At 41.1% G+C, this 25,146-nt stretch overlaps 1 protein-coding gene across 1 annotated transcript; it reads right to left on the bottom strand.

Moving 5' to 3' along the window:
• Positions 1 to 2,249: 2,249 nt before the first annotated feature.
• Positions 2,250 to 24,702, bottom strand: LOC145407746 (TBC1 domain family member 13). Its single transcript, XM_080278620.1, has 10 exons — positions 24,683 to 24,702; positions 24,526 to 24,599; positions 19,160 to 19,285; positions 18,505 to 18,655; positions 17,195 to 17,351; positions 15,362 to 15,566; positions 7,838 to 8,039; positions 6,826 to 6,948; positions 5,499 to 5,556; positions 2,250 to 2,357 (listed from the first exon to the last, which is right to left on the bottom strand). Exons 1-10 carry the CDS (start codon positions 24,700 to 24,702, stop codon positions 2,250 to 2,252), a joined length of 1,224 nt encoding a protein of 407 aa, XP_080134746.1.
• Positions 24,703 to 25,146: the final 444 nt, after the last annotated feature.

The following is a 25,146-nucleotide window of genomic DNA, read 5'->3' as shown; positions in this document are numbered from 1 at the left end:
GGCAGCAATTGTTCCACACTCCTGTCTGATGCCACTGTACAGTACAGTATTATCCTTGGGTATATGAAATACAACTTAAGTACCATATTTCTTGCATATCATAAAGGACCAAAGGAGTGGGAATGGCTGTGAGGAAAAAAAAAAAAAATGCTCTCATAACACAATAGGGATGTAATTAGCTCAACGCTGCATTTCTTATGACCCTGCAGGAAGTATGAATATACCCTTAGGCTTTCTCATCTAATTCATGTCCCCAGAAAAGACTGCCTTGTTCTGGATCTCCTCACCCTATATGAATGTGGGAAATTAGGATGAAGATATAAAATAAAATCAGACATAGCCTACTGGAGTGAGTGAGTTTTCTCTTCACAAAAAAAAAAAAAAATAAAAATAAAAAAATAAAGCATACTGATTTTAACAACCTTATATGCCTGAGGCATTAACATCACTGGCAAATATTTTTCACCAATAAATATGAAATGACAAAACCTAACACACCCTGTGAGATACAGTAATTACAACATATTTTGAGTTTTTGTCTTGAGTCTTTTGGACTCTGCTATTATATGACAGAGTTTTCATAGAGTTCAAAAATTCCTGTTAAAAGTTCATAGAATTCTAAGAAGGAATTACTGGGGAAGTGTTGAAAACTACAAGAACTTATGACAGTAATGATTAACTGGAGGATCCAACAGAGAAATGGTTCCGAGTCTCTTCTAGCTGATGCACAAAATTTAAGTACTGTACAGTACTATATACAAAAATCTAAACTATAGATCCCTTTGCCAGACTGAAATATAGTATCATTTAATATCATTACAGCACAGAAATGGAGACATTATTATTACAGTCTATGCTCATCTAACACGGTTTTCCATAACACGAAAATGGTCTAACACAGTACAGTTTTCCGGGAGCATTATCCCTTCAAACACGGTCATTAATGAAGCTAACAAGGTTTTTGAACCGGGCGGGCTGCTGCTGAACTCCAGGAAGAGGATATCCAATGCCAGCATGAAGAAGAAACCTTGGATAACATAGATGATGATGTGAGAAGTGTTATAAGTGCTACTGACTTTGAAGGATTTTAATCAAAGTTCTCCCCTCTACCTTCTCTCCGGCACAGTGTGTCTCCTCTTATCCTACCATAAGGTAATAATATTCTTTTATAATTCTTTGAACCATATTAATGCTTTCTAGGAAGTTAAAATTGGGGAGTATAAAAAATTTTGCACCACATAGGGGAAAAAAAGAGGACTTTGGGCAGCGATGCGGAAGGAAATAGGGAGTTTCAAGAGTCCCCGTAATACAAAAGTTTTCTAACATGGTATGGGTGCGGAAGCAATTAACCGTGTTAAATGAAGACAGACTGTACTTTGTTTTTTTAGATTCTTTCAAACTACTCTGCAACCCTATTAATATTTTTGCATATCCATGTGTTGTCTGGCAGTGAAGTTCAAAAATATGGGGAACATACTCTGATACATTACTAACCAGTCAAAACTAAAGGCTGCACATTATTGGGTTAAAATAACGCCCTTTCCATTTAAAGCTAATATTTTTTAACACTCTTGTGATGAATCTGTTGCAAATCTTATAAATACCATTCAAACCTGGTCTCCGAGCCACCAATCCTGGATCTGGATGACTTCATTTAAGACATCCACCACAAAGGTGACTTCATTTCATTTAAGACATCCACCACAAAGCTGCCTAATGTGCTGAAAGTTACAACTCTAAGCATATGCCTCCCTTTGGTCATATATAGTATTAAATCCACCAGTTCAAAGAGGAAAGGTTGGGTTGAACAATGTGCAGCCCTTGCCTTGATTGGTCAATACTTTGGCAAATAATGTTCTGTGACATGCTGGCGTTAAATTCCATCACAACACAAGAGTATGTCTAAGTCTCAGGGCTCCCTCCACTTGAGAAATTAACTCCCTCATTTTGGTGATGCTGCACTGATTTATTCTTGCTACCTCCAGATGACTTCCTTCAACTTACAAAAGATTTCTCATACTGAACAGGTTAATAAACTCTGAATATAACCCCTCCAGATGAAAGTCTCTCTCCCAGGCTGCATAAAATCATCTGCAGGTGGCAAAAACTGAAAGAAAAATAACTCATCTGTTAGAAGTGATTAATTCTTGTCTTTGTGAAACCCATGTAAACATCTAATCCGTGGCTGGGGTGTGAGAGACAGGCATGACACTGGGTTGTAACATGGTGGGGGAGATGTGAGGGGAGGGTCAACTGGATGGCTCCGGCTGTGAGGGGTCAACAGGGGACACCTCTCCGCCCTCCACCAGCTCTGTGGCCTTGCTTAGTACCACTTGCACGTCCACAGGAGGGTAGTGCTACCAATGAAAACAGAAAGAGACGTATTATTATTTTTGCACTTACTTAAGGTCATATTACTGTGAGGCTAGGAGGGTTGAAACACCTTTTCCTTAATGCTGTAGTTACCAAACTATACATAAATTTTTTCTTATATGTTGCACTTCCCCTTTCTTGGGATGCTAAATCATACTTAGAAAGTGCTTTTGCACAACCTTTCTTTAGATGCAAAATCACATCCAAAGGAAGAAAAAATAAAACTAAATAAAAGAATGATGAACCCATACCATTTTTGCCCACTCATCTTTCCCTTTGTTTGAATGCAATTTTGAGTCATTCCAACGAATGGTTGTGCAAACAGACTCTGACCACACTTTTACATTCAAGAGACAGTACAATACTTGTGTGCCATGTCCACAAACAAGCTGTACTGTACAATGAAATGGCATTTGGAAGCTTCCTGAGCCAAAACACAGGCCTCACTGTAGAATACCTTATGTTCAAATACAAACTAACCACTGCTATCCCGAATTAGCTTAGTGTAACATTTAAAAATCAATGTTTCTGGGTGGGGGCACTCACCAACCACTCACTTGGTGCAGTGCTGCTCTCAGGTGGCTGCCCTGTCCTCTCGTCTTTCCTCTTTTATTCTGTTTATGGGTGACTCTACACTGAGTGGCAAGTCAAATGGTTCCCTGTACACCAGGAAACCATTTACTACACTGGGTGGTAACCAAATAACCAAACAATGGCACCTGGTGGTTTAGTGGGCAATTAAGGTGCTCCAACTGGACTGAGTTTGTGTCGGTTCATATCCAAGGGGTGGCTGGGGTTTATTGATCATGTAATGCCACTCAGGGATGAATTCACTCTCATCTTAAATGTCAGGACCCACTTGCAAAGCCCTGGGCTCCTACGCTCCTCATGGGGCAACACAGGTTTAGATGATGATGATGATGTTTCTCTCATGAAAATCCAAAATACAGGAGCAAAATAGCCTTTTAACCCCCTTCATCTGACAATGTATTTTCTTATAACTATATATTCATCCTAACAAGCTACAGACTATTTTATTCAACTTTTGAAAGATACATACATACACCCACTGCAAACTGACTTAGGACCAACACACAAAATTGCTATGGGAGAGTTGTCTGTCTTTGCTTTGTGTTTCCACCTCTATTAAGAGAATTTCTGGGGCAAGAAGTAACTCGCAACTCCTCTGGTGTTGGCGGGAGGTGGTGAAACACTCAGCACAACAGTGCTTGCCCAGAAGCGAGAGTGGGAGTACAGTATATGTTCCCGTCGCTCCGAGCTTGCACCTCCCTCTTTTTTTGTATACATTATTGTTTGCCCTGTTATTTTCCTAGAGTCAAGCTGTCATGCCTGGAAAGTACTGCTCAAAGGATGAGAGGGTCCATATCATTGCATGGAGGCAGGATAATGTCCCTATCAACACGATTTGTGAACGTACTGGACGCGCAAAGTCGACCGTCATGAAGATTCTTGCTGCAGCGCACGGCCTGCCACCTGATGTCGTACCAAAGCACAAGCATGGCAGTGGAAAGAAGAGGATGACTTCCAGAGGTACAGATATGCTTCTGAAATGGGAAGTAATCAAGAATCCTCGGCTGACAGCAGCAGAATTGAAGAGAATGCATCCCCAGTTGTTACAAAACATTTCAAGTCAAACTATCCAGTGCCGCTTGCAAAAGGAGCTGGGTTTGCCAAGCCTCACTGCAGCCAAGAAACCACTTCTTACTGATCGCATGAAGAAGCAGCGCATTCAGTTTGCTAAGAAGTATGCACACTGGGCATCGGATGAGTGGAAAATAGTTGTTTTCCAATGAAAGCATATTTCAAGTGTTCCAGGTGCGTTCTGCCAAGGATCGTCGCCCTGCCTCCCATAGTCGATATGATCCTGCTTACACAGTGCCAACCGTAAAGCACCCACAATCAGTAATGGTATGGGGGTGTTTCTCAGGTGAAATGGGAAGGGGAGGCCTCTACTTTCTTCCTAAGAACTTGATGATGAATGGTGGCCAGTACATTCAAGTTCTGACAGATCATTTGTTAAACTTTTCTGCTATTCATGGGTACGACTTTTCCATGCACAATTCAGCTCCATGTCACAAGTCAAGAAAGGTGACAAAATGGCTTCAGGATAATCGGATTGAGGTCCTCGACTGGCCTGGCAACAGTCCAGATCTAAATCAGACAGAAAACTGCTGGGCAAAGATGAAGAAAATCATGGCGGGGAAGAAGACACCCAATCTGGACAACCTCAAGACTGAACTGACAAATGTTTGGTGCAAAGAAATGTTCTTAGATTACTTTAGAGATCTAAGTGATTCCATGCCAAAGCACATCCAAATAGTCCTGAAAAACAAGGGAAACTTGATTTCATATTAATGAATGACATTTCATGAACAAACATTGTGATATACTATGATTTCTGTGTTTTTTACTACCTAGTGGGGGGAAGTCCTAAGTCAATTTGTGGTAGCTGTACCATACATACATCACCTAAACCTGTGTTGCCCCATGAGGAGCATAGAAGCCGGGGATAGGCAAGGTGGTCCTCACATTTAAGATGAGAGTGACCAGCCTCATTCATCCCTGAGTGGCATTACATGAGCAATAAACCCCAACCATCCATCGGATATGAACCGACACAGACTCAAACCGGATGAAGCACCTTAATTACCCACTCAACCACCAGGTGCCACAGTTTGGTTATACAGTTGCCACCCAGTGTAGTAAATGGTTACATGATGTACAAGAAACCATTTGGCTTGTCAATCAGTGTAGAGTCACCAATAGACAAAAGGAAGTGGAAAGAATGAAGGAAAGAGCAACTTAAGAGGAAAGAAGGGAAGAGGGAAGGAAGTGAGGAAAGGGGAGCCACTCGAGAGCAGCATTACATCAAGTGAGTGGATGGTGAGCGCCGCCACCTACCGGTATATAAAAGAGAAGGGGGTCTATTAAGGTTATGGGTAACCTCTGCAGTTTGAAAGGTCATCCTTAATCTGAATAAACCCACCAGACGATTTTTAAAGGGTAACTGGATTGAAGGGGCTTCTTTTGACTACCTAATCTTTTGCAAACCATGCATCTGCTTAATATAACGGAAAAGTACAGTTATCAGTCTGGAATCTCACCTGAAGTAACTTCATATTGGCACCAAAGTCATTCTGCAGCATTGCATCTCTTTGTAGCCTGTGGATGGATTGAAAAATATGCAAATGAAACTAAATGAACTACCACTTTATTATTTACATTTTCCTTCACACCATCCCACTTGCAAACATTCACTGACCATGAACTAACTTGCAAAGATCCTGTTCATTATTAGTAAGCAACATAGCACCATATGCATACATAAGATTAGAAATACTTCACTCTTTACCATCCATCACTAGCTCTACTCCCCTTTCCATAGTTAAAGTCTCATGGTAATCTACTGAAAATCTATGGGGACATGATGCACCTTTGTCTTGTTTCACACACTGGTACAGAATCACTTGCTTAGACATTCATCTATTCTTACATATATTTCGCTACCACCATAAACAACATTCAAGTTTTCCATCCAATCACCCAGCATATACTGTAGGTGTGGGACTTGCCTACTTAGTAATGCAGTGATGTTCAAGGCATGGGGGACAGCTTGTCTGTGTGGCATTATGTGAGTGATAAACCCCAACCACCTCAGATTTAAAGCTTGTTGGTCACATTTGGTTGCAGTGTGCCTTAACCCACTGGACCATCAAACATTCATTTGGTTATACAGCTGTCAACAAATGTGGTGAATGGTTTTCTCCATTAAAAGACTCCATTTGGGTTGTCACCTAATGTAGTCACCTCAATGCAGAATGCCACTGAGTGAGTGTCTGGTAGGTGCCTGGCATACCACACTTGGGGGAAAAAAACTATTCACCCTGTCATATGTTTTTCCACATCTATATATGGCTATAATACCTTACATCCCATATCATATGCTTTCTACACAATGTATCTTATGGTAAAAATCTGATCCATATACCTTTACAAGAAAAAGAAAAAGAAAGAAAGAAAAAATCTTCCTTATTTTCTCTATAACTGTTCTTCCACATACTTTTCCCTACAACAATCCTATGATAACATCTGTATTCAAGCTGATCACCTTACTTTTCCACAAATACAAGTAATGAGAATGAATGGATGATGTTTCATGAATGAGGTTCACAACAAAAAAGTTGCACTCTTTCTTTAAATGGACAACTGACAGATAATGCAACAGATGTTGAAGTAACCAGCCCATGGTTTAGTTTGAAGGATGAAGTTTAAAATCAAAGACTGACTGGTGGTAATTCTGACAGAATGCAAGCATTCTTGTATAAATTCCTCCCTATTTCTTACACCATCTCTGGATCCTATCCATTTTGTTAGGAGCAGAAAAGCATTAGAAAGAAATGGTAAACTGATATTTTGAATCCTAAAACTTACACCATCATTGCTGTGCAGACTTGTATTAAGTAGGTGAAGCGGTTAGCATCGGCAAATAAGGAATCCCACACACGGATAACATCTGGCAGATCAAACTCTTGAGACAGCATCAGTGTCAGCCATCTGAAAAATCAAACTGTAGGGCTGAAATACTTTAGCACCATATTATTATATATACAACACAACCTTATCAGCATTAAATCTATTAATAGATTAACCCGTGGAGTGTGAGCCACAGGTCAGGCTGGGTAGCATCTTGCTGTAAGCCACAGCTGAGGCTGTGCATCACCGTAAACAACTAGGCCCCTACGCAAACTTATGCATGGTGCTACACAAAGATAGAGTGAGAGAGATTTTTTGCTTTTCACCAGATGATACTCTGGATGTTTATCATCAAGCTTATAATAAAGAAAAACAATTTTTTTTTTTTTTTTTCACTACAGTACACCCATACATAAACTTACGCATGGCCCTACACAAAGACGGAGAGAGAGATTTTTTCTTGTCACCAGATGATGCCCTGGATGTTTATCTTCAAGTTTATAAGAAAGCTTTTTTTCCTTAGTTTTTTCCACACCATGGGGTGGGATAAAAAAAGGTAGTTGCGCAATCCACGGGTTAACTCTTTCGGCCGGAGGATGTAACATAGTACAATAAATAAGAACCACATAATGACGTCTATCTACCTATAGTCAGATGCCTGAATCACAGAAAGGATGGTTGCAAAAAATCACCTCATGACACCCTGTCCACCATCAGGCTGCTCTTTCTCCTACTCACATCCCCCTTTCAATCATATATCTTTCTACCACATCCCTGCATTTCATCCAACCCATCTACCTATCTATTTACTGCCAGATGCTTTAATCCTGAATGGGATGGCCACACACAAGTTGCCTCCACGTCACCCTGTCCCCCGCCATATGGCTGCCCTTACTCCAACTCACAACCCCCCTCTCCCAAATATCTTTCATACCATCCTGCTATAAAAATACCCTTGAGATTCATATACCTGAAGCTGAAAAACTGAGGCCTCAACTCCTGAACCCTGAGGCGGTTCCACAGCTGGAAGTCGTGGTGCTTAAGATTTGCCATCAGCCGCTCCATCATGGCTCCGATCCCACTGGCGCTGTCGTCCAGAGTGCGGATAAAAAAGTCTCGGATTTCACCCATCAGTGAAATGAAGCACCAGAAGCAGTCAACCTCAGCATTCTCTGTGATCAAATGAGACATTTCTGATACTGCCTGCACTATATTCTTGTAGGGTATTCTTATACCTGTATTAACCTTGAACATTCTATCCTAATATTCTCTCGTAACATATGATTGAGGGAGACACTCCGGATGCAGCCCATACCATTTTTTTGTATGACATTTGGATATTAAACAGTCTATACTAGCAATTTCTGTCACATCATCAAAGATGGCATTTCAAATATTGCCGTTACAGGTATCACATTTCTGTACGGCAGTTGAATGAATTATTATTATTATTATTATTAGACTGCGAGATAATGCTGATTTTATGTGTACGGTATGTCAGGGAGAGCAGGTGGAGACTGTCAGGCATGAAAGGATTGAACTTGCTGATGAATCTCTTGAGTGTGTGGAAGACTTTTGTTATCTGAGAGACATGTTGTGTGCTGGAAGTGAGGCTGGAGCTAGCTTTGTGGCTAGGGTTAGAAGTGGTTGGAAGATGTTCAGGGAGCTCTTGCCTCTTCTGACATTGAGAGGGCTCTCCCTATGTGCTAAGGGGTCTTTGTATGCAGCATGTTAGGAGTGTAATGCTGTATGGTAGTGAGACTTGGGCAGCAAAGGAGGAGAATATTCGCTGGCTCAGACGTACAGAAATGACAATGATTAGGTGGATGTGTAGTGCGTCCCTGCGTTCAAGGTCTGGGGGGGCTGGGTTTACGATGGAAGAGTTGAGAGGTAGGATGGGACTGGAGTGTATTGGTGTTGTGATGCGGAGAGGTAGATTGAGATGGTTTGGACATGTGGAGAGGATGGGGGATGATAATTGGGTGAGGAAGGTGAGAAGTGTTACTATTGGGGGTGGGGTTGTGAAGGGTAGACCGAGAAAGACATGGGACGAGGTCATTAAGTGTGACCTCAGGGATAAGGGACTGAACAGGGAGGCTGCAATGGATCGTGCATTATGGACAGCCGCCATTAGGTGACCAAGGTCAATGCATGCATGCATGTTGAAGCCTTTAAAAACGAAACGATTATTATTATTTTTTCTGTCTTACTTTCCTTCATTCTTTCCTTGTCCTTCTGCCTATGGGTGACTTTACACTCCCTCTTCTCTCTTTCTTTCCTTCATTCCTTCCTCTTCCTTCTGCCTGTGGGTGACTCCACACTGAGTGACAAGCCAAGTGGTTTCATGTACACCAGGAAACCATTTACTATGCTGGGTGGCAACAAAATAACTAAATTCTGGCACCTGGTGGTTTAGTGGGTAATTATTGCACTCCAATCGGGTTGAGCCGGTGAAGGTTTATATCCAAGGGGTGATTGGGGATGACTACTGACGAAATGCCACTCAGGGATGAGTGAGGTTCATCACTCTCATCCTAAATGTCGGGATCCACTGCCTAACCCCGGGCTCCTACGCTCCTCATGGAGCAATGTAGGATTGGATGATGGATGGATGGATTTTTTTTTTTTTTTTTAATGCAAGAAAGAAGGAACCAAAGGCAGAAGCCCACATAAGCCCATATATATATACAGTAGTTGCTTACATTATTCAGGATATAGAACAATCTTATTCTAACTCAGACCCTCTTCAGGAGCTGTTATATCATCATCACATAATTCCTACTTAGTGGTAGGTGGTGGCGACCATCATCCACTCACTTGATGTAGTGCTGCCTACTTCTTCCTTAGCCTTTATCTTTCTTTTTCTGTGCCAGCCCTCCTCTCTTCCTATTTCTCCCATCTTTCCTGTCACTACTTAATGCTTTTCTTTCCGTTACAGGTGGCTTTACATTAAGTGACAAGCCAAATGGTTTCCTGTAACCCAAGAAACCATTTATAACGCTGGGTGGTAACCATATAATCAAACCACACGTGCTCCCAACGTGTCATGTGGGTTGGTGGAGGGTTAGTGCCCCTCCCTGTAAAACAAATAACTCAGAGTAAAATGGCCACCCCGTACGGGATTGTGGCGTCTGGCAATAGATACATAGATAGATAATTCCTACTGCTCAGCGATGTCTTACTTTTGTTGAATACAATGTTTGAGACTGGCAAAAATAAATTAAAAATGATGTCTCGAGACTGAAGATCTTAATGTACAAAATTACGAAAGTAGAAGGTGCACAGTTACCAATACTTCTTCAGAAGGCCTCAGCTCACACTAGCCACATCCCCTACAGCTATCTTCTTCAGCCTTGGAGGAACCATAATTAATTATCTTCCTTTCATATGACACTAACAACTTGCAATATACTGCAACCTATTTCTGTGGATGGTGTTGTAAAAGAAATCAAAGTGAGAACAGCAGGTACAAGTGGGATAATGAACTATGTTGGGAATGTGTGGAAAATAAAAACTTGTGTATATGCTGACGGTATAGGCAGTCCTCACTTGAGTCTAGGACGTGTGCACGTAAAATGTTACTTCAGATGGTTCTGGTCCATGAATCTGGGGTAAATGGTAAAAAATAAACAATTCCAGACTTCAAAATAACTTTGTAATGAAGAGAAACACAAAGTAAAAAAATTGGTTTAAATTCACCAGCAATTCAATAATAAAACTCATCATCATCATCATCATCCAGATCTCCTTTCCCACCCTAGGGTAGGGTGAGGAGTAGCAACATCCAGACAAACTAAGTTTGCCCAGTTCAATGGGACATGCTTCCATTCACTCATCATTAAAGCCCATGGCATCCTGGCTCTATCAGATGGGGGGGGGGGGAATTCATCATGTTCTGTAGCTTCACATAGGCTATACCTATCTGACAGTCAATCCGAACCCTGTCACATTAAAAAGGGGGGCCAAATCCCTGGTTATGTGCTTCTCCATACAAAAGTCATCCAGCCAGCTCGGTCTCTTGTCAGTCCCTTAGCCTCACCAACTTCCAAACTTCTCGTCCTTACACACTCATCCAGAATCTCCCACAACCTTTTTCTTGGCCTACCTCACCTTCTCCCTCCTTCAAATTCACTCAGATATTATATACTGTACCTTTTTCACCATTCTACTGTCGTCCACATTCTCTATATGACCAAACCATCTCAGTACACTCTCTTCGATTCTGGTGTCCACAGACTTCCTCACTCTGCATCTTTCACGAATCACATTATTCAGTATCCTATCCACTCTCTGTACTCTACATTCATCCTCAGGAGTCCCATCACCACTGCTCTTATTCCTGAGTTTTCATTTTCATGCCACATCCTATCCACTCTCTGTACTCTACATTCATCCTCAGGAGTCCCATCACCACTGCTCTTATTCCTGAGTTTTCATTTTCATGCCACATCATAGTCTCACATCCATATATTAAAGCTGGCACTAACACTCCATCATGTAAGCCTCACACAGCTGCAACATTCAAGCCTCGTTTTTTTTAATCAAGGCCTCCATAGCATCAGCTACTTCCCTTCCTTGTGTTACTCTACTTTCCACATCTTTTGCATATATTTCTCTCTTTTCCGTCACTGTGCCCCAGTCTTTGAAATCTCTCACCAATTTTAGTCTCTCTCTGTTCATTGTAACATCACACTGGGAGTCACCTTCTCTCTCAATAACCATCACTTTACTCTTTTCCACATTTACTCTCAAGGCATGACGCTTACAGACAAGCTCTTGTCTGGTGTTCGCAAGTAGCACTGCATCATCAGCATACAACAAATTTGAGATATTCCATCCATCACCATTCAATACCAACACCATTCCTCTCTCCATTACTCACGTTTTTACTTCTCTCATCACCTCATCCACATATATTCTAAACACCCATGGGGACATCATACAACCTTGTCGCACGCCCACAATGATCGTGAACCAATCACTTAGATGCCCATTTACCCTTACACATTTTTTTTTTTTTTTATGTGTCAGACTCTGGGCATAGGCTTCACAGCCTGCTATCAAGGCCCAGCAGTCCTCCTACATACCATACACTTCTACATGTCACCACTTCGGCACTAACACCCACCATCCATATTGAATACATGCTAGGGCTGTCTCACAGAACTGGTGTATTGGTATTAGCGGGGGTATTTTTACCACATGTCGGTGGGTCTTCTGGTAGATCAGTAAAGCCTGATTTAATGAAATTCAAATCCTTAAACTGTTCCCTGCCCCAGCCGGGATTCGAACCTGGGTCCGTTAGGACTGCTGGCCACCTCTCTACCGATTGAGCCACCGCCACATGCCTCACTACCGTCATATAAACTCTTGATGGCACCTAGTAGCTTAACATCTACACCCTTTCCACAATCCTTTTCTGTCTACTTTGTCATACCGGTATGCTTTTTTCAGATCCATAAATGCCATAAACACCGTATAGTCCTTCTCACACGCCTTCTCCACTATCTGCCTTAATGCACATATTTGATCCACACATGCCACTCCTAAAGCCATCCTGTTTGTCATTCACTAGGACTTCTGATATCTCTCTTACTTTCTTTATAATAATTCTTCCATATACCTTCCCAACTGTATCATTCAATAATAAAACTACTTAAGTGAAATAACTTTAAATATGGTCTACATGTATTTTGTCATATGTACATGGTACCTGTATTAGTGAAGACAGAAGTGACAATGTGTAAATATTGATCCAGTTCCTGCTAGTAGTAGCAGTAGTTGCTCCCTAGGCAGTCTGAATGAACAGCCCCGAGTCCCTAAGGAAGGGGATGGCCGAGACCAGGCTTTCCCACAGACCTCTCACAGACTGTATGTTGTGTTGCTGGCACAGGCAATTGTGCACAATGCAGTCTTCCATAATGTGCTTAATAGAATGGGGAGCTGTTCTGCATCCTGGACAGGCATCAGAGACTGAGTCATCCAGCCTCTTCTGATAACTCAAGAGGGCTGGATGATGCCCACATCTCAGTCTGGCCAGGTGGACCATGTCCTCACAAGGGAGGTAGAATTTAGAAGGGTGGATATCAGGAGGTAGTCCATGCAGCTGTGTGTTGTCTTTGGGTGACTGAATGGAAGAGCGTGTGATCTGAGCATAGATGTGCTTTTGGAAGCTGGTTTGAGGCAGGTGAGGGGGGAGAGAGATGACAGTATTTGTAAATGATAATGTATCATGTGCTGAGTGTTGTTTTGATGTTCCTTGATGTGTGTGGATGTGCTGCCAATTAGTGTAGTGGATGGTGTGGGCTCTTGAGGCTGCGGCAAGAATTTGTGTGATTGACTTTGAGGACTTTGGTTTCTGGGTGTAGGTGGTTTGTAGCTGTAGTAGCTGTGCAGCCTGTGATTAGTTTTAGGGCCTTATTCTGTATGGTCTGTAGAGTGTTGTAGTGTGTTTTAGTGAGGTTAGAAGCCCAAGCAGGGCTTGCATGATTCATCACTGAATGTAGCTATATATTGTTTGGTGGTTTCCATGTTGTGTCTGGATGTTGTAAGGGCAAGTGACCTTAAGGTGCTGAATCTTGGTGTTAATTCATTTTTAATTTTATGATGTGTTGTTTAAATGACACTGATGTTCTGTATGTTAAACTATGCTCTGTGTGTGTGTGTGTGTGTGTGTGTGTGTGTGTGTGTGTGTGTGTGTGTGTGTGTGTGTGTGTGTGTGTGTGTGTGTGTGTGTGTGTGTGTGTGTGTGTGTGTGTGTGTGTGTGTGTGTGTGTGTGTGTGTGTGTGTGTGTGTGTGTGTGTGTGTGTGTGTGTGTGTGTGTGTGTGTGTGTGTGTGTGTGTGTGTGTGTGTGTGTGTGTGTGTGTGTGTGTGTGTGTGTGTGTGTGTGTGTGTGTGTGTGTGTGTGTGTGTGTGTGTGTGTGTGTGTGTGTGTGTGTGTGTGTGTGTGTGTGTGTGTGTGTGTGTGTGTGTGTGTGTGTGTGTGTGTGTGTGTGTGTGTGTGTGTGTGTGTGTGTGTGTGTGTGTGTGTGTGTGTGTGTGTGTGTGTGTGTGTGTGTGTGTGTGTGTGTGTGTGTGTGTGTGTGTGTGTGTGTGTGTGTGTGTGTGTGTGTGTGTGTGTGTGTGTGTGTGTGTGTGTGTGTGTGTGTGTGTGTGTGTGTGTGTGTGTGTGTAAGGGGAGTATTGTTTATGTTAAGGTGTGAAATTGTGACTATATTCTGCTGTCCAATTTGTGAGAAGGGTCACTGTAGATTTGACTGGGTCAATTTTGAGTCTGTTTGTGGTGAACCATTCATGTAGTGTGTTGAGGTAAGGTTGGAGGATGTGTGGCTGTGTTTGTGTTTTGGTGTGTACACACAGCAAAAAAACTATCGTTACAGGGGGGTCTGATGTGTTTCATACTGAACAACCTGGCTGTCTCGCTAGGGTTGGTAAAGTTGACAGTGGGTGAGTTGCCAAATAGGACGAGGTAGAAATATGCATGGGAGAAGCAATGGATATAGCTTATAATAAATATGCAACAAACACACGCAGGGATACCAATGGAGGAGGCTGTTATCAAAAACCTTCATTCGTGTGTCATTTTATATCGCGCAGAAGGTGTAATGATAGTTTTTTTTGTTGTGTGTACATGTAAGTGCTATGTCGTCTGCATAGAAAGTTATGTGTATTTGTGGTATGTGGAGTGTGGGTATGTCATACATGTATAGGTTAAAGAGTGTAGGGGACAAAACTGATCCCTGAGGGACACCGTTTGTGAAGTTTCTGATGTCCAATGACTGACTGGCAAATGTTACATATGCACATCTACCTGCTAAGCAGTTTGCCAGCCATCTTTTTGTGTTATTGTGCATGTTTGTCTTGAATATTTTGTTTGTGAGGTTGTGGCGGGGGATGGCATCAAAAGCTTTGCAAATGTCTAGTGTGACTAGGAGTGTTCTGTGTGGTGGCCTAGCTGAAATGATGCCATCAAAAACTCTTTTGTGCAAGGTCTGTAAGAAGAGTACTGGGTATTTGTGGAGTGAAGCAGTCTAAAACCATGTTGTGATGGGGCTAGGGGGATGTAAGGTGTTATTAATTGTAATGCCAGTCGTTCAGTGACTTTGGAGAGGGTAGAGAAAAGTGTGATGGAGCAGCATGAGGAAGGTAATGTGGGGTCTTTGTTGAATTTAGTAATAGTGATGACAGTACCATGTTTCCAGATGTTGGGTATTATGTTGTGTGAGTAGCTGTAGTTTGATATGTTGGTGAGTGCTTGTATGCCTTGTGGTCCAATATGTTTAAGGCATATGTTGCTTATGTTGTTTGGGCCACAGGCAGATGAGTGCTTAAGGTTGCTAACGATGTATTTCGTCATGCTGTAAGTGAAGGTGCGAAGTCTGGGTCTGTGGGGAATTGTCTCTTATGTCAAATGATACGTTGGTCACGCGATGGGGGTTTAGATGAATGATGTGTGATGTATTCTGGTTATATATCTCGCAGAATAAACTCACCTCTAAAGGCAATATTAGGATCACTGGCAAAAGTGTAATACATTGGCCCGATGATCTCATTCATGCCCTGAACGTATGACTGGCCAGGGTTGAGCTTGGCATATATAAACAGTATTCGTTCCACCACCTCCCAGTGAGCCTCAGCACCAGGGGGTAGTGGATGGTAGTCTTCTGTTGTGGTGGATCGACGCCCACAATTCTCCAACTATAAAACAGGAGTATGGTTAACCACTTCTACTTGGTGACTTTTTTTTTTTTTTTTTTAATACTTCCAGATGATTTTATTCAGCTCTGGGGAGACCTTATTTAATGAAGGGGTAAATGAAGGCTAGTCTAACTTCTCCAGATGTAAAATGGATCCCCTAAGCTGAATACAACTGTCTGGAGAAAACAAGAACAAACTGAAAAATGTGTCATGGGACAGAAGGTGTTAAAGGTGCTACAACACAAGACAACTGGACTTATCAGCAAATCTGATATCACAAAGGGAAAAGACAAGTCCCCTCCTGCTAAAAAAAAAGAAAAAAAAAAAAAAAAAAAAAAAAGAAGAAGAAGAAGAAGAAGAAGAAGAAGAAGAAGAAGAAGCTAGCTGACTGCATTGTGGAAAGTGGAATCTATATATTACATCTATTTATCATCCAATCCTTTGCTGCCCCATATGGAGCACAGGGGCCCAAGGCTAGGCTACTTAGCTTAACTACTTGTCTACGTTATATAACGTGAGGGTGACTGTTCGCTTGCCCACGAGTGCCATCTATGTGAGCAATATATCTTAACCAGTCCTCAGATGAAAACTCTCACAGGCCTTAATCCCATAAGGGGTGGCCACAAACAATGCAACCCCAAGTTGCCCTGTCCTATGCCATTTGACTGCCCTCCCTCCAACTCACACCCTCCACTCTCATATCTCTCTCCACTTCATTCCTCCATCTCACTGTCAGTTTCCTGCTCCCCCTCACTGACATACACTCTTTTAGTCAGTCTCTCACTCTCCTTCCTCTCCACACAATCAAACCATCTCAAATTATTTTTCTTAATGCTTTCAATCACATCCACTTCAACACTACAATGCTCCCTTACTTCCTCATTTGACTGTCTGTCTTGCTATGTCAATCCACATGCTCCTCTCATATAACTTACATCCATTGCCCCCAGTCTTGACCTGTATACGGTACTCAACTTTGATAATACAGCTGTTAGGATTTGCGTACAGTATAAAATTTTTCAAAATTTAACTAATATATAAAAATTGCATATCTTAATTGCTTTGACCCTAACATACATAAAAAATACATAAAAGTATATAAAAATACAATACATAATAAAGGAAGTAACAATGAACCTAATTTGCTGACAAAGTAGGTAAAAAGGAAGACTCATGTTATGATACCAGAGGACAGAAGAGGACAATGTTATGCTTGTACATGCAAGTACGAGCTCAGGAAAAGACATGAAAAGGAAAAGTGTTTGCCTTTTATTCCACTGTGCTTGTCCAACTGAGGGCAAGTCCAACATTGCCTCCCCAACACATCATATTAAAAAGAATCAATTATGGTCAACATCCTATACCAAACTTCTCATCTTAGAAGCATTAGCCAGCTGAGGGAATTGACAAGTATAAAAGGGACAGAAATCCTACATTACCCCTTCAAGGCATAAGGGCTCGAGGCTGCTACTGTAGTTCTATTGATTTAAGGACAGATGATCAGCTTACTTCCCTTGATTGCACTGCATGACTAAAGAGACTCCAGTCAACTTTTGGGGATATGAAGGTGAAATACAGTACTAGAAGAATTTTTGCCCTTGGCTGAACATGTGTCACAGCACATGTACCTTAGTGATGCCTAATCCCTTCCTGGTTAGAGATGTGGAGGCGAGGGCAGCGTGGGTGACACGACGATGGAGGCGCTCAACCTCAGGATCATCAACCACCTGCCGGCATGGAAATTCTGTTCCTCGTTGGAAGAACATGATGTCAGGACACAACCGTCTGCAACCACAAACAACCACCACATCATAACTACAACTCTGATTCCAAAATCATTGTAAATTTGTTGTCAATGGCACAAACTGCTTAAGGGGCTATGAGGGGAAGGACTGACTGTTAGGCCTGAATGGCCAGTTATCTAACCCTTTGCAAGCAGTGACTTAAAAAAAGAAAAATCTTTGTCTTAGAACATATGGATTAACTTGATCAAATGATGGTTGCTCTCCAGGGGTTGTATTCATAAAGCATCCTAACCAACATTACAATAACAGGTTTCCATAACAATCAAGTATTATCTGAAATCACACTGTCTTATTGGATGATTAATTTTAAAGTTCCTTCCCATTTGGTTGTGAAGTATTTGGTAAGCAGCTGAGTAAATATAAGGGTATGGGCAAGCAGTCTTCCACAGGACTTTTGCTTAGGACCTCCTTTCTCACCCACCCATTCTGGTGCATCACTGACATATATCTGTATGTATGGTACAACATATTCCAGTGAAAGGAAAATACTTGTATAGTTCCTTATGTTACAACATAAATATTGTGATAAATGGCAATGAAGAAATTACAACAAGGAAGAAAGGTTGCTGGCTCCTTGAAAGCAGTGATAAGAAATGGGGAAGTGAGCACGGAAGTGAAAAAGTTACTACAAGACAGTATTGTGATACCAACTCTAACGTATGGAAGTAAAGATTGGATTGTGTTGGAGGGACTTCTAGAAGTCAAGAGTGAGAGCAGTAGAAATGAGTTATTTGAGAGGAGCATGTGGAGTCACATGGAGAGACAGACTGACAAATAAGAAAGTGAAGGAGTGTTGTGGTGTGGATGTGATAGGAAGCATTAGGAGAAACAGAATGGGGTGGTTTGGCCATGTGGTGAGGATGGAGAGTGAGAGACTGATAAGGAGTGTATGTGAGTGAGGTGAAGGGGGGAGAGGGGGGGAGACCAAGGATGAGATGGAGGGATGGAGTGGAGAGGTATATGAAAGAGGGAGGTGTTAGCTGGGAGTAGGGCAATGAAATGGCAGGGGACAGGGCAACATGGAGGCGATTTGTTTGTGGCCATCCCTTATGAGATTAAGGGGTCTGGTAATAGATAGAGACACAGATAGAAAATAAATTAAATTAAAAGTACAATTTACTGTATAAACTCACCTTACATCCTTATCAATCTGTGCTAAGACCTCATTGTCCTTGAAGAATGACCCCCACTGAGAGTCTGGATTTGGATTGAGGGGATGGTCTTCCACATGGTTGTTGCCACTTCCGTTTTTACTCAACCGGGCTGGCTCCACAACCATTTCCTCTGCAACATGTCAAAGTACAGTATACAGTACCTATTTAACCTTATCAGTTCGAAAAGTCTCACATAAGTTTCAGTATATATTTAACCCTACCAGTCTGAAAAATATCTCCTAATCTACATAAAAGCCTCTGAGGCTAGTAAGAGCACAATACAAAAGATGTCAACCAAGTGAAGGGGTTTGAGGTAATGAGTCGTCCTCACTTGAATAAACATTTTGGCATTAACCAAAATAGAATTCCTAAGTTACAGTAATCCATGCCCTGACATTCAAAAGCGTAACTGGTTGTCACACACTGTAATTTGTTAAGTTACGTAACAACCAGTATAATCTGTTTTATAAATGCTTGATATCTAAATTTTCTTTAGCCTTGTTAACCCAAGGGCTGCACAAACTATTTGAAGAGTTGTAAAAATAAAATGAAAATGACATTATCAAATTCAAGGGGTTAATGGGCAGTACTATGTAAACTGTGACAAGTACAACCCAATGAATGAAGGACTAACCAACAAAGTGTCTGTACTGAGCCCTCTTCTTGTTGAGTGTGTCCTGCCACTGACTAGTATCCAGGGGCAGGTAGTTAAGCAGTAATTTCCAGCACAGGGCCCGTCGTCCACCCTCATCTGGAATACCTGCAACACAACATGCACAGTTCAATCATCAATCAATCAAATGATGCCATGCTACCTCTTAAAGAATCCACGGACTGACAGTTTTGCCAAGAGCCAAAGCTAGCTTTTTTTCTTTTTGTTTAATGAATGTAAGAAGGAATTGAAGACCAGGGGCCTGCAAACTGCTCCCTCCAAGAAAAACAAAAACAAGATAACAGAGAGCCAAGTTCAAGATCCATTCATTTTGAGATGCTGGACACACTGCGTCTGAAAAACTGGAGATCGTAGGCAGTGGGAAAAACAGAGTGTGACAGTTCCAGAGTCTAGGTTTCATGGAAAAACAACTGTGGGGCATAAGAAAATTACCTATTTGCTAGTTCTCTTTAATTCTTAGGTTGAAAATTAAATGTTAACTCTCTGTATGCCAGGTGAAAAAGCGTAACCCAGAACGCCATGTGGAGTCTTGAAAAGCCTCAACTTAATTTTTGAATTTCTGCCATATTCACAAAGTTACAAATGTTAAACTTTGTACAAAAAAGACCTCAGACAAGGTCATTAAGTGTGACCTCAGGGTTAAGGGACTGAACAGGGAGGCTGCCAGATATCGAGCAGCATGGAGATCCATCATTAAGTGACCAAGGTTGACGCATGCAAGCATGTTGGAGCCTTCAAAAATTAAAAGAAACAAAATGATATGTTGGCCAGGACATGACAGGTGTGGCCAATTCACCATGTGTCCCTTTTGTTGTTTAATTTTGTGTTTTGAAATGAAAGTAAAACTTTTATGATTTTCCTTAAAATTTTTGAAAGTTTGCGCACATAATGAATAAATGAATAATGTGGCATATGTTTTTTAGGTTAAACCATTCTTATTCATCCAGCATGCTCTTCTATCTATCTATCTATTGCCAGACGCCTCAAACTCATAAGGGGTGGCCACAAACAAATTGCCTCCATGTCGCCCTGTCAAAAGCCATTTCATTGTCCTGTTCCCACCTCACATCCCCATCTCTCATATACTTCTCCACTCCATCTCATCCTTAGCATCCCCTCTCACTTGCATACACTCTCCTCATTAGTCTCTCGCTCTCCACCCTCTCCACATGGCCAAACCACCTCAATGTATTTCTCTTAATGCTTTCTATCACATCCACATACACACCACAACGCTCCTTCACTTTCTCATTTGTCAGTCTGTCTTTCCATGTAACTCCACATACTCCCCTCAAATAACTTATTTCCACTGCTCTCACTTGTGTCCTTCCAACAAGGTCCAAGCTTCACTTCCATACTTTAAGGTTGGTATCATGATACTGTCATGCAGCGACTTTTTTACTTCTATGCTCACTTCCCTGTTCCTTATCACTATAGTACTTTCAAAGAACCAGCAACCTTTCTTCCCCGTTGTACCCTTTCAAACACTTCACTCTCTAAACTTCCATCCTTACTCATCACCTTGCCCAAGTGCCGTACTTAAATGCACTCACATTTTCCATTTCCTCCTCATCCAGCCTCACTGTACATTCAGTGGCTTCACTTCTCTCGAAAACCACAATTTCACTCTTCCCAACATTCACCTATAGATTCCAGTTCTTACACAGTCTCCCAAACTCATTCACCACGCCTTGCAGTTCCCCTTAGTCATCATTTAGCAATATAGTATCATCTTAATACAACAGCACAGGGAGTTTCCAAACACTGTCCTCTCTTATTAGGGTCACTTCAGCATCCACTGCTTTACCTTTTACCTCTTTTATAACCCCATCCAAATACAGACTGAACAACCATGGGGACATCACACATCCCTGTTTCAATCCAACATTCAAACAGAAAAATTCACTCAATTCACTGTCCACACACACTGCAGCCTTAGCCCCCTCATACATACTCTTTACGGCATTCAACAACTTCCCATTTACTCCATATGTTATTATTACTTTCCACATTCTTTGTCTATCCACCCTGTCATATGCTTTCTCCAAATCCATGGGAAGTAATTCCATCTTGTGCAGTGTTTGTGATAAGCGAGTGCATATGAGATGTAATGGTATCAGAGGTAGACTGTGAGATAATGCTGATTTCATGTGTGTGGTGTGTCAGGAAGAGCATTCGGATGTTGCCAGGTGTGAAAGGGCTGAACTTGCTGGTGAGTCTCTTGAGTGCGTGGAAGAGTTTTGTTACTTGGGAGAAATGTTATGTGCCGGAGGTGGGGCAGAAGCTAGCTTTGTGGCTAGAGTGAAGAGTGGCTGTAAGAAGTTCAGGGAGCTGCTGCCTCTCCTGATATTGAGAGGGTTCTCCCTCTGTGCTAATGGATCTTTGCATGCGGCATGTGTTAGGGGTGTAATGCTGTATGGTAGTGAGACCTGGGCAGTAAAGGAAGAGGATATACACAGGCTCATGTGTACAGAAATGGTAATGATAAGGTGGATGTTCGGTGCGTCATTGAGTGCAAGGCCTTGGGGGGCTAGGTTTACGATGGAAGACTTGAAAGGAAGGACGGGACAGGAGTGCATTGGTGTTGTGATGCAAAGAGGTAGATTGAGATGGTCTGGGCATATGGAGTGGACGGGAGATGATAAGTGGGTGCAGATGTTGGGGGCAGGGTGGTGAGAGGTGAACCAAAAAAGATCTGGGACGAGGACACTGAGTGTGCCCTTAGGGTTAAGGGACTAAATAGGGAAGCTGCCAGAGATCAAGCAACATGGACAGCTCCCATTAGGTGCCCAAGGTCGACGGATGCAAGCATGTTGGAGCCTTCAAAAATGAAAACGAAAACGATTCCGTGTCTATCCACCCTGTCGTATGCTTTCTCCAAATTCATGAAGGTCACACACAATTTCTTTCCCTCCTCTAGAACCTTTTCCACAAAAGACCTAAGGATGAATATCTGTTCTACACAACCTCTTCCCTTACTAAAACCTCCCTGTTCTTCTACAACCAATTCCTCTCTTATTTCCCTAAGTCTCAGTAAGTATCCTACCATTTACTTTTCCTATTACTCTAAGACAAATGCCCCTGTGATTACCACACACTTCCTTTTCCCCTTTTCCTTTGTAGAGGGGAATAATTATCCCTGACTTCCAGCATGCTCTCAACATAAAAAGATAAATGTACTATCGGTATCAGTTATAACACCGTAGAAAAGAAAAACACAATACCGGTACAGTATCATCAAAATAAAATGATGCAAAGAATTTACCTGAATCTGAAGAAGATTGACATTTATATTAAAAAAAAACCTGAATGATTTACAAATCAAGTAAACATAAACTATCTATCTATTTATAGCCCGACGCCCTAATCCCACAAAGGGTGGCCACAGACAAAACGCCTCTGAGTCACTCTGTCACCCGCCATTTGACTGCCCTCCCTCCAACTCACTCCCCTCTCCCTCATATACCTCCCAATTCCATCCCTCCACCTCATCCTCAGCAGGGTTGGCACTGATTAAATTGCAAATTTTTTGCTAAAAATATATATATATATATATATATATATATATATATATATATATATATATATATATATATATATATATTTTATCTAAAATTAACAAAAAATCTGAAGGTTTATAAAAGTTATGTATAACTTTGTGTTGGCATTCATTTATTCAGATACTTAAGCATTAAGTTAGCAGATTTTGGAGAATGGTGCCATTAGAAATTGCTGCACTGTATAACAGAAAAAATATTTTTACATTTGTGTAACTAAGTACTGAAATTATTTGTACATCTGAAATAATGAGCCATAAATCAAAACCTGGAAATATACCGGTATCAATATAGCTATTGTAGCTAATAAGATGACCAGTGTAGTTCAGGCCAAAGCTTTCTCCAATTTCTCAGGAGTTTGTCCTAACTTTGCAGTCTATATTTCAAAGACCAAAGCCATAAGACTAGGTAGGCTATGATTGGTCACTTAAGGCCATGTCATAATAATATCAGCTTATTATTTTTCTGCATGGTAATATTATCAGCTTTGGATATGCTCTCTTGATTACCACTGGCAACTCAGCCTTAACCAGTAGTGTACAGACAGGACTTGAACAGGTATGTACTGGTATCTGGATTCTGGGCAGTAGCTTTCAGCCTGAACCATCAGTGGATAGACAAGACATGACGTTAACAGTATTCAGTATACTGCTTTTGAAATATTAGCTATATAATAAACAGAAAAAATAAATAAAAAAATAAATTCAAATTAAAAAAAAAAAAAAATCACCAACCATGATCCTCAGTCTCCTCCTCCCTCAACTTCACCTACATACACCCTCTTAGTCAGTCATAAACCAGATGACATATTTATAGACAGAAAATCCTTGAATGATTTTAAAATCCGATATATCACTGCAGGTGTCATTATCAGCGTCAGAAATGGGATGATCTTCTATGATTCTCACCTGTTGACTGTAGAACATCTCAACATTCAGTAACATGGTCAATAATACCTAGAATCTGAAAAAAAAAAAAAAAAAAAAAAAAAAAAAGTTACACAGAATGCTAGGTGGGGTACCAGACAACCACCAAAGACGTTTTGTCCTAATTCCTGAACTAAAAGAGTCTTTCCACTCAAATGTTGTGTGCTTATACTGTACACTGGCCAAAGACAAAGTCATGGTTCGCCAGATCCCTAAAACAATAAGTGGCTGAATGGCATCATTTAAAAAATGTGTTGGGGTCAACCTGACCCCACATGGCATTTGACAGGTTAATTATCTGCGATGTACAGTATCTAGTACAGTACTAAAATTACTATGGTTAAGAACGCTGGTTTTAAGAAAACAGCTTGAATCCCTGTCATTCACATTTACCAAAAAAAAGCTGGAAGAATAGAAAAAAAGAAATGAGAAGGTCTCTCTTTTGTTTAAATTAACCCAACATTCACCAATAAGAAAAACACAAAAAACAATCAGAAACATTTCAACTGGAATGGAAATATATAGTATTTCTACTGTTTAAAACATGAAAATAAAATACTTAGACTTATACTTAAAGCAACACGTAAAGCCTATACCATGTTTTGAAAACCATGCAAAAGCACTTGTAACTGCAAGTGTGTGCATTTAAGTGATTTTTAAATGCCCATACGCCCATTACAAAACAGTGCAATATCAATGAAGGCTTATAGCTGGTGCTCATAAGTCAACAAATATATCCCAGATACAAAAAATATTAATGCATCAACGAGAGGAAATGCTAATATCCGTAATGCATGTTTAATGATAAGGCTCAATATACGCCCCCTTCACTTCCTGCACTTACCACTGAAACACAGTCTTCTCAAGGCCTTTATGTCTATCACGTCTTGGCTTAGAAGAGCATCATACTCCTGCAACCTGTAAATAGAATGGCATTATAAACCATACCCAGCAATTTAAGATTACTGACTAAATTCAGAAGAAAGAACAGCTTTGTTTACCTCGCTTTGTATGCAGCCATGTCTGCTGATGGACGGTTCGACAACTCGGTTTTTCGGAGATCATAATAAATCAACAAAACTTTTTAGGCTTCCAATCAATCCAATTGAGTAACTTTAGATCGAGTGAATCCATTAGTTATATCGATATAAACTGGCCATTAACAATGACAAGTACTTCATCTGCGCGACGACTTATGTACTGGTGAATCGAGCGAAAAAAGAACGTAATTTATTGGCTTCCCACATACTTTTCACTATAGTGCGTTTACCTTAACCCAACAAAGATTTCTTTTTCTTTTCAACTCATTTCTGGAAGTAGTGACGAAGGACACTCATGACTAGGCTGGCCGAATATCATGCAATTCTGACTTGGTAGTTCTATCAGATGAAATCGTACTTATTATTGTGTAATACCGATAGGGAAGGACGCTGGTAGCTTGCGAGGATGGATGAGGTAAAGTTAA

Source organism: Coenobita brevimanus, chromosome 74, assembly GCF_032717465.1.
Source record: "Coenobita brevimanus isolate Jiangsu-jjx chromosome 74, ASM3271746v2, whole genome shotgun sequence".
NCBI lineage: Eukaryota > Metazoa > Arthropoda > Malacostraca > Decapoda > Coenobitidae > Coenobita > Coenobita brevimanus.
Note: the sequence above shows the minus strand (reverse complement) of the source record. Positions and strands in the feature narration are given on the sequence as shown.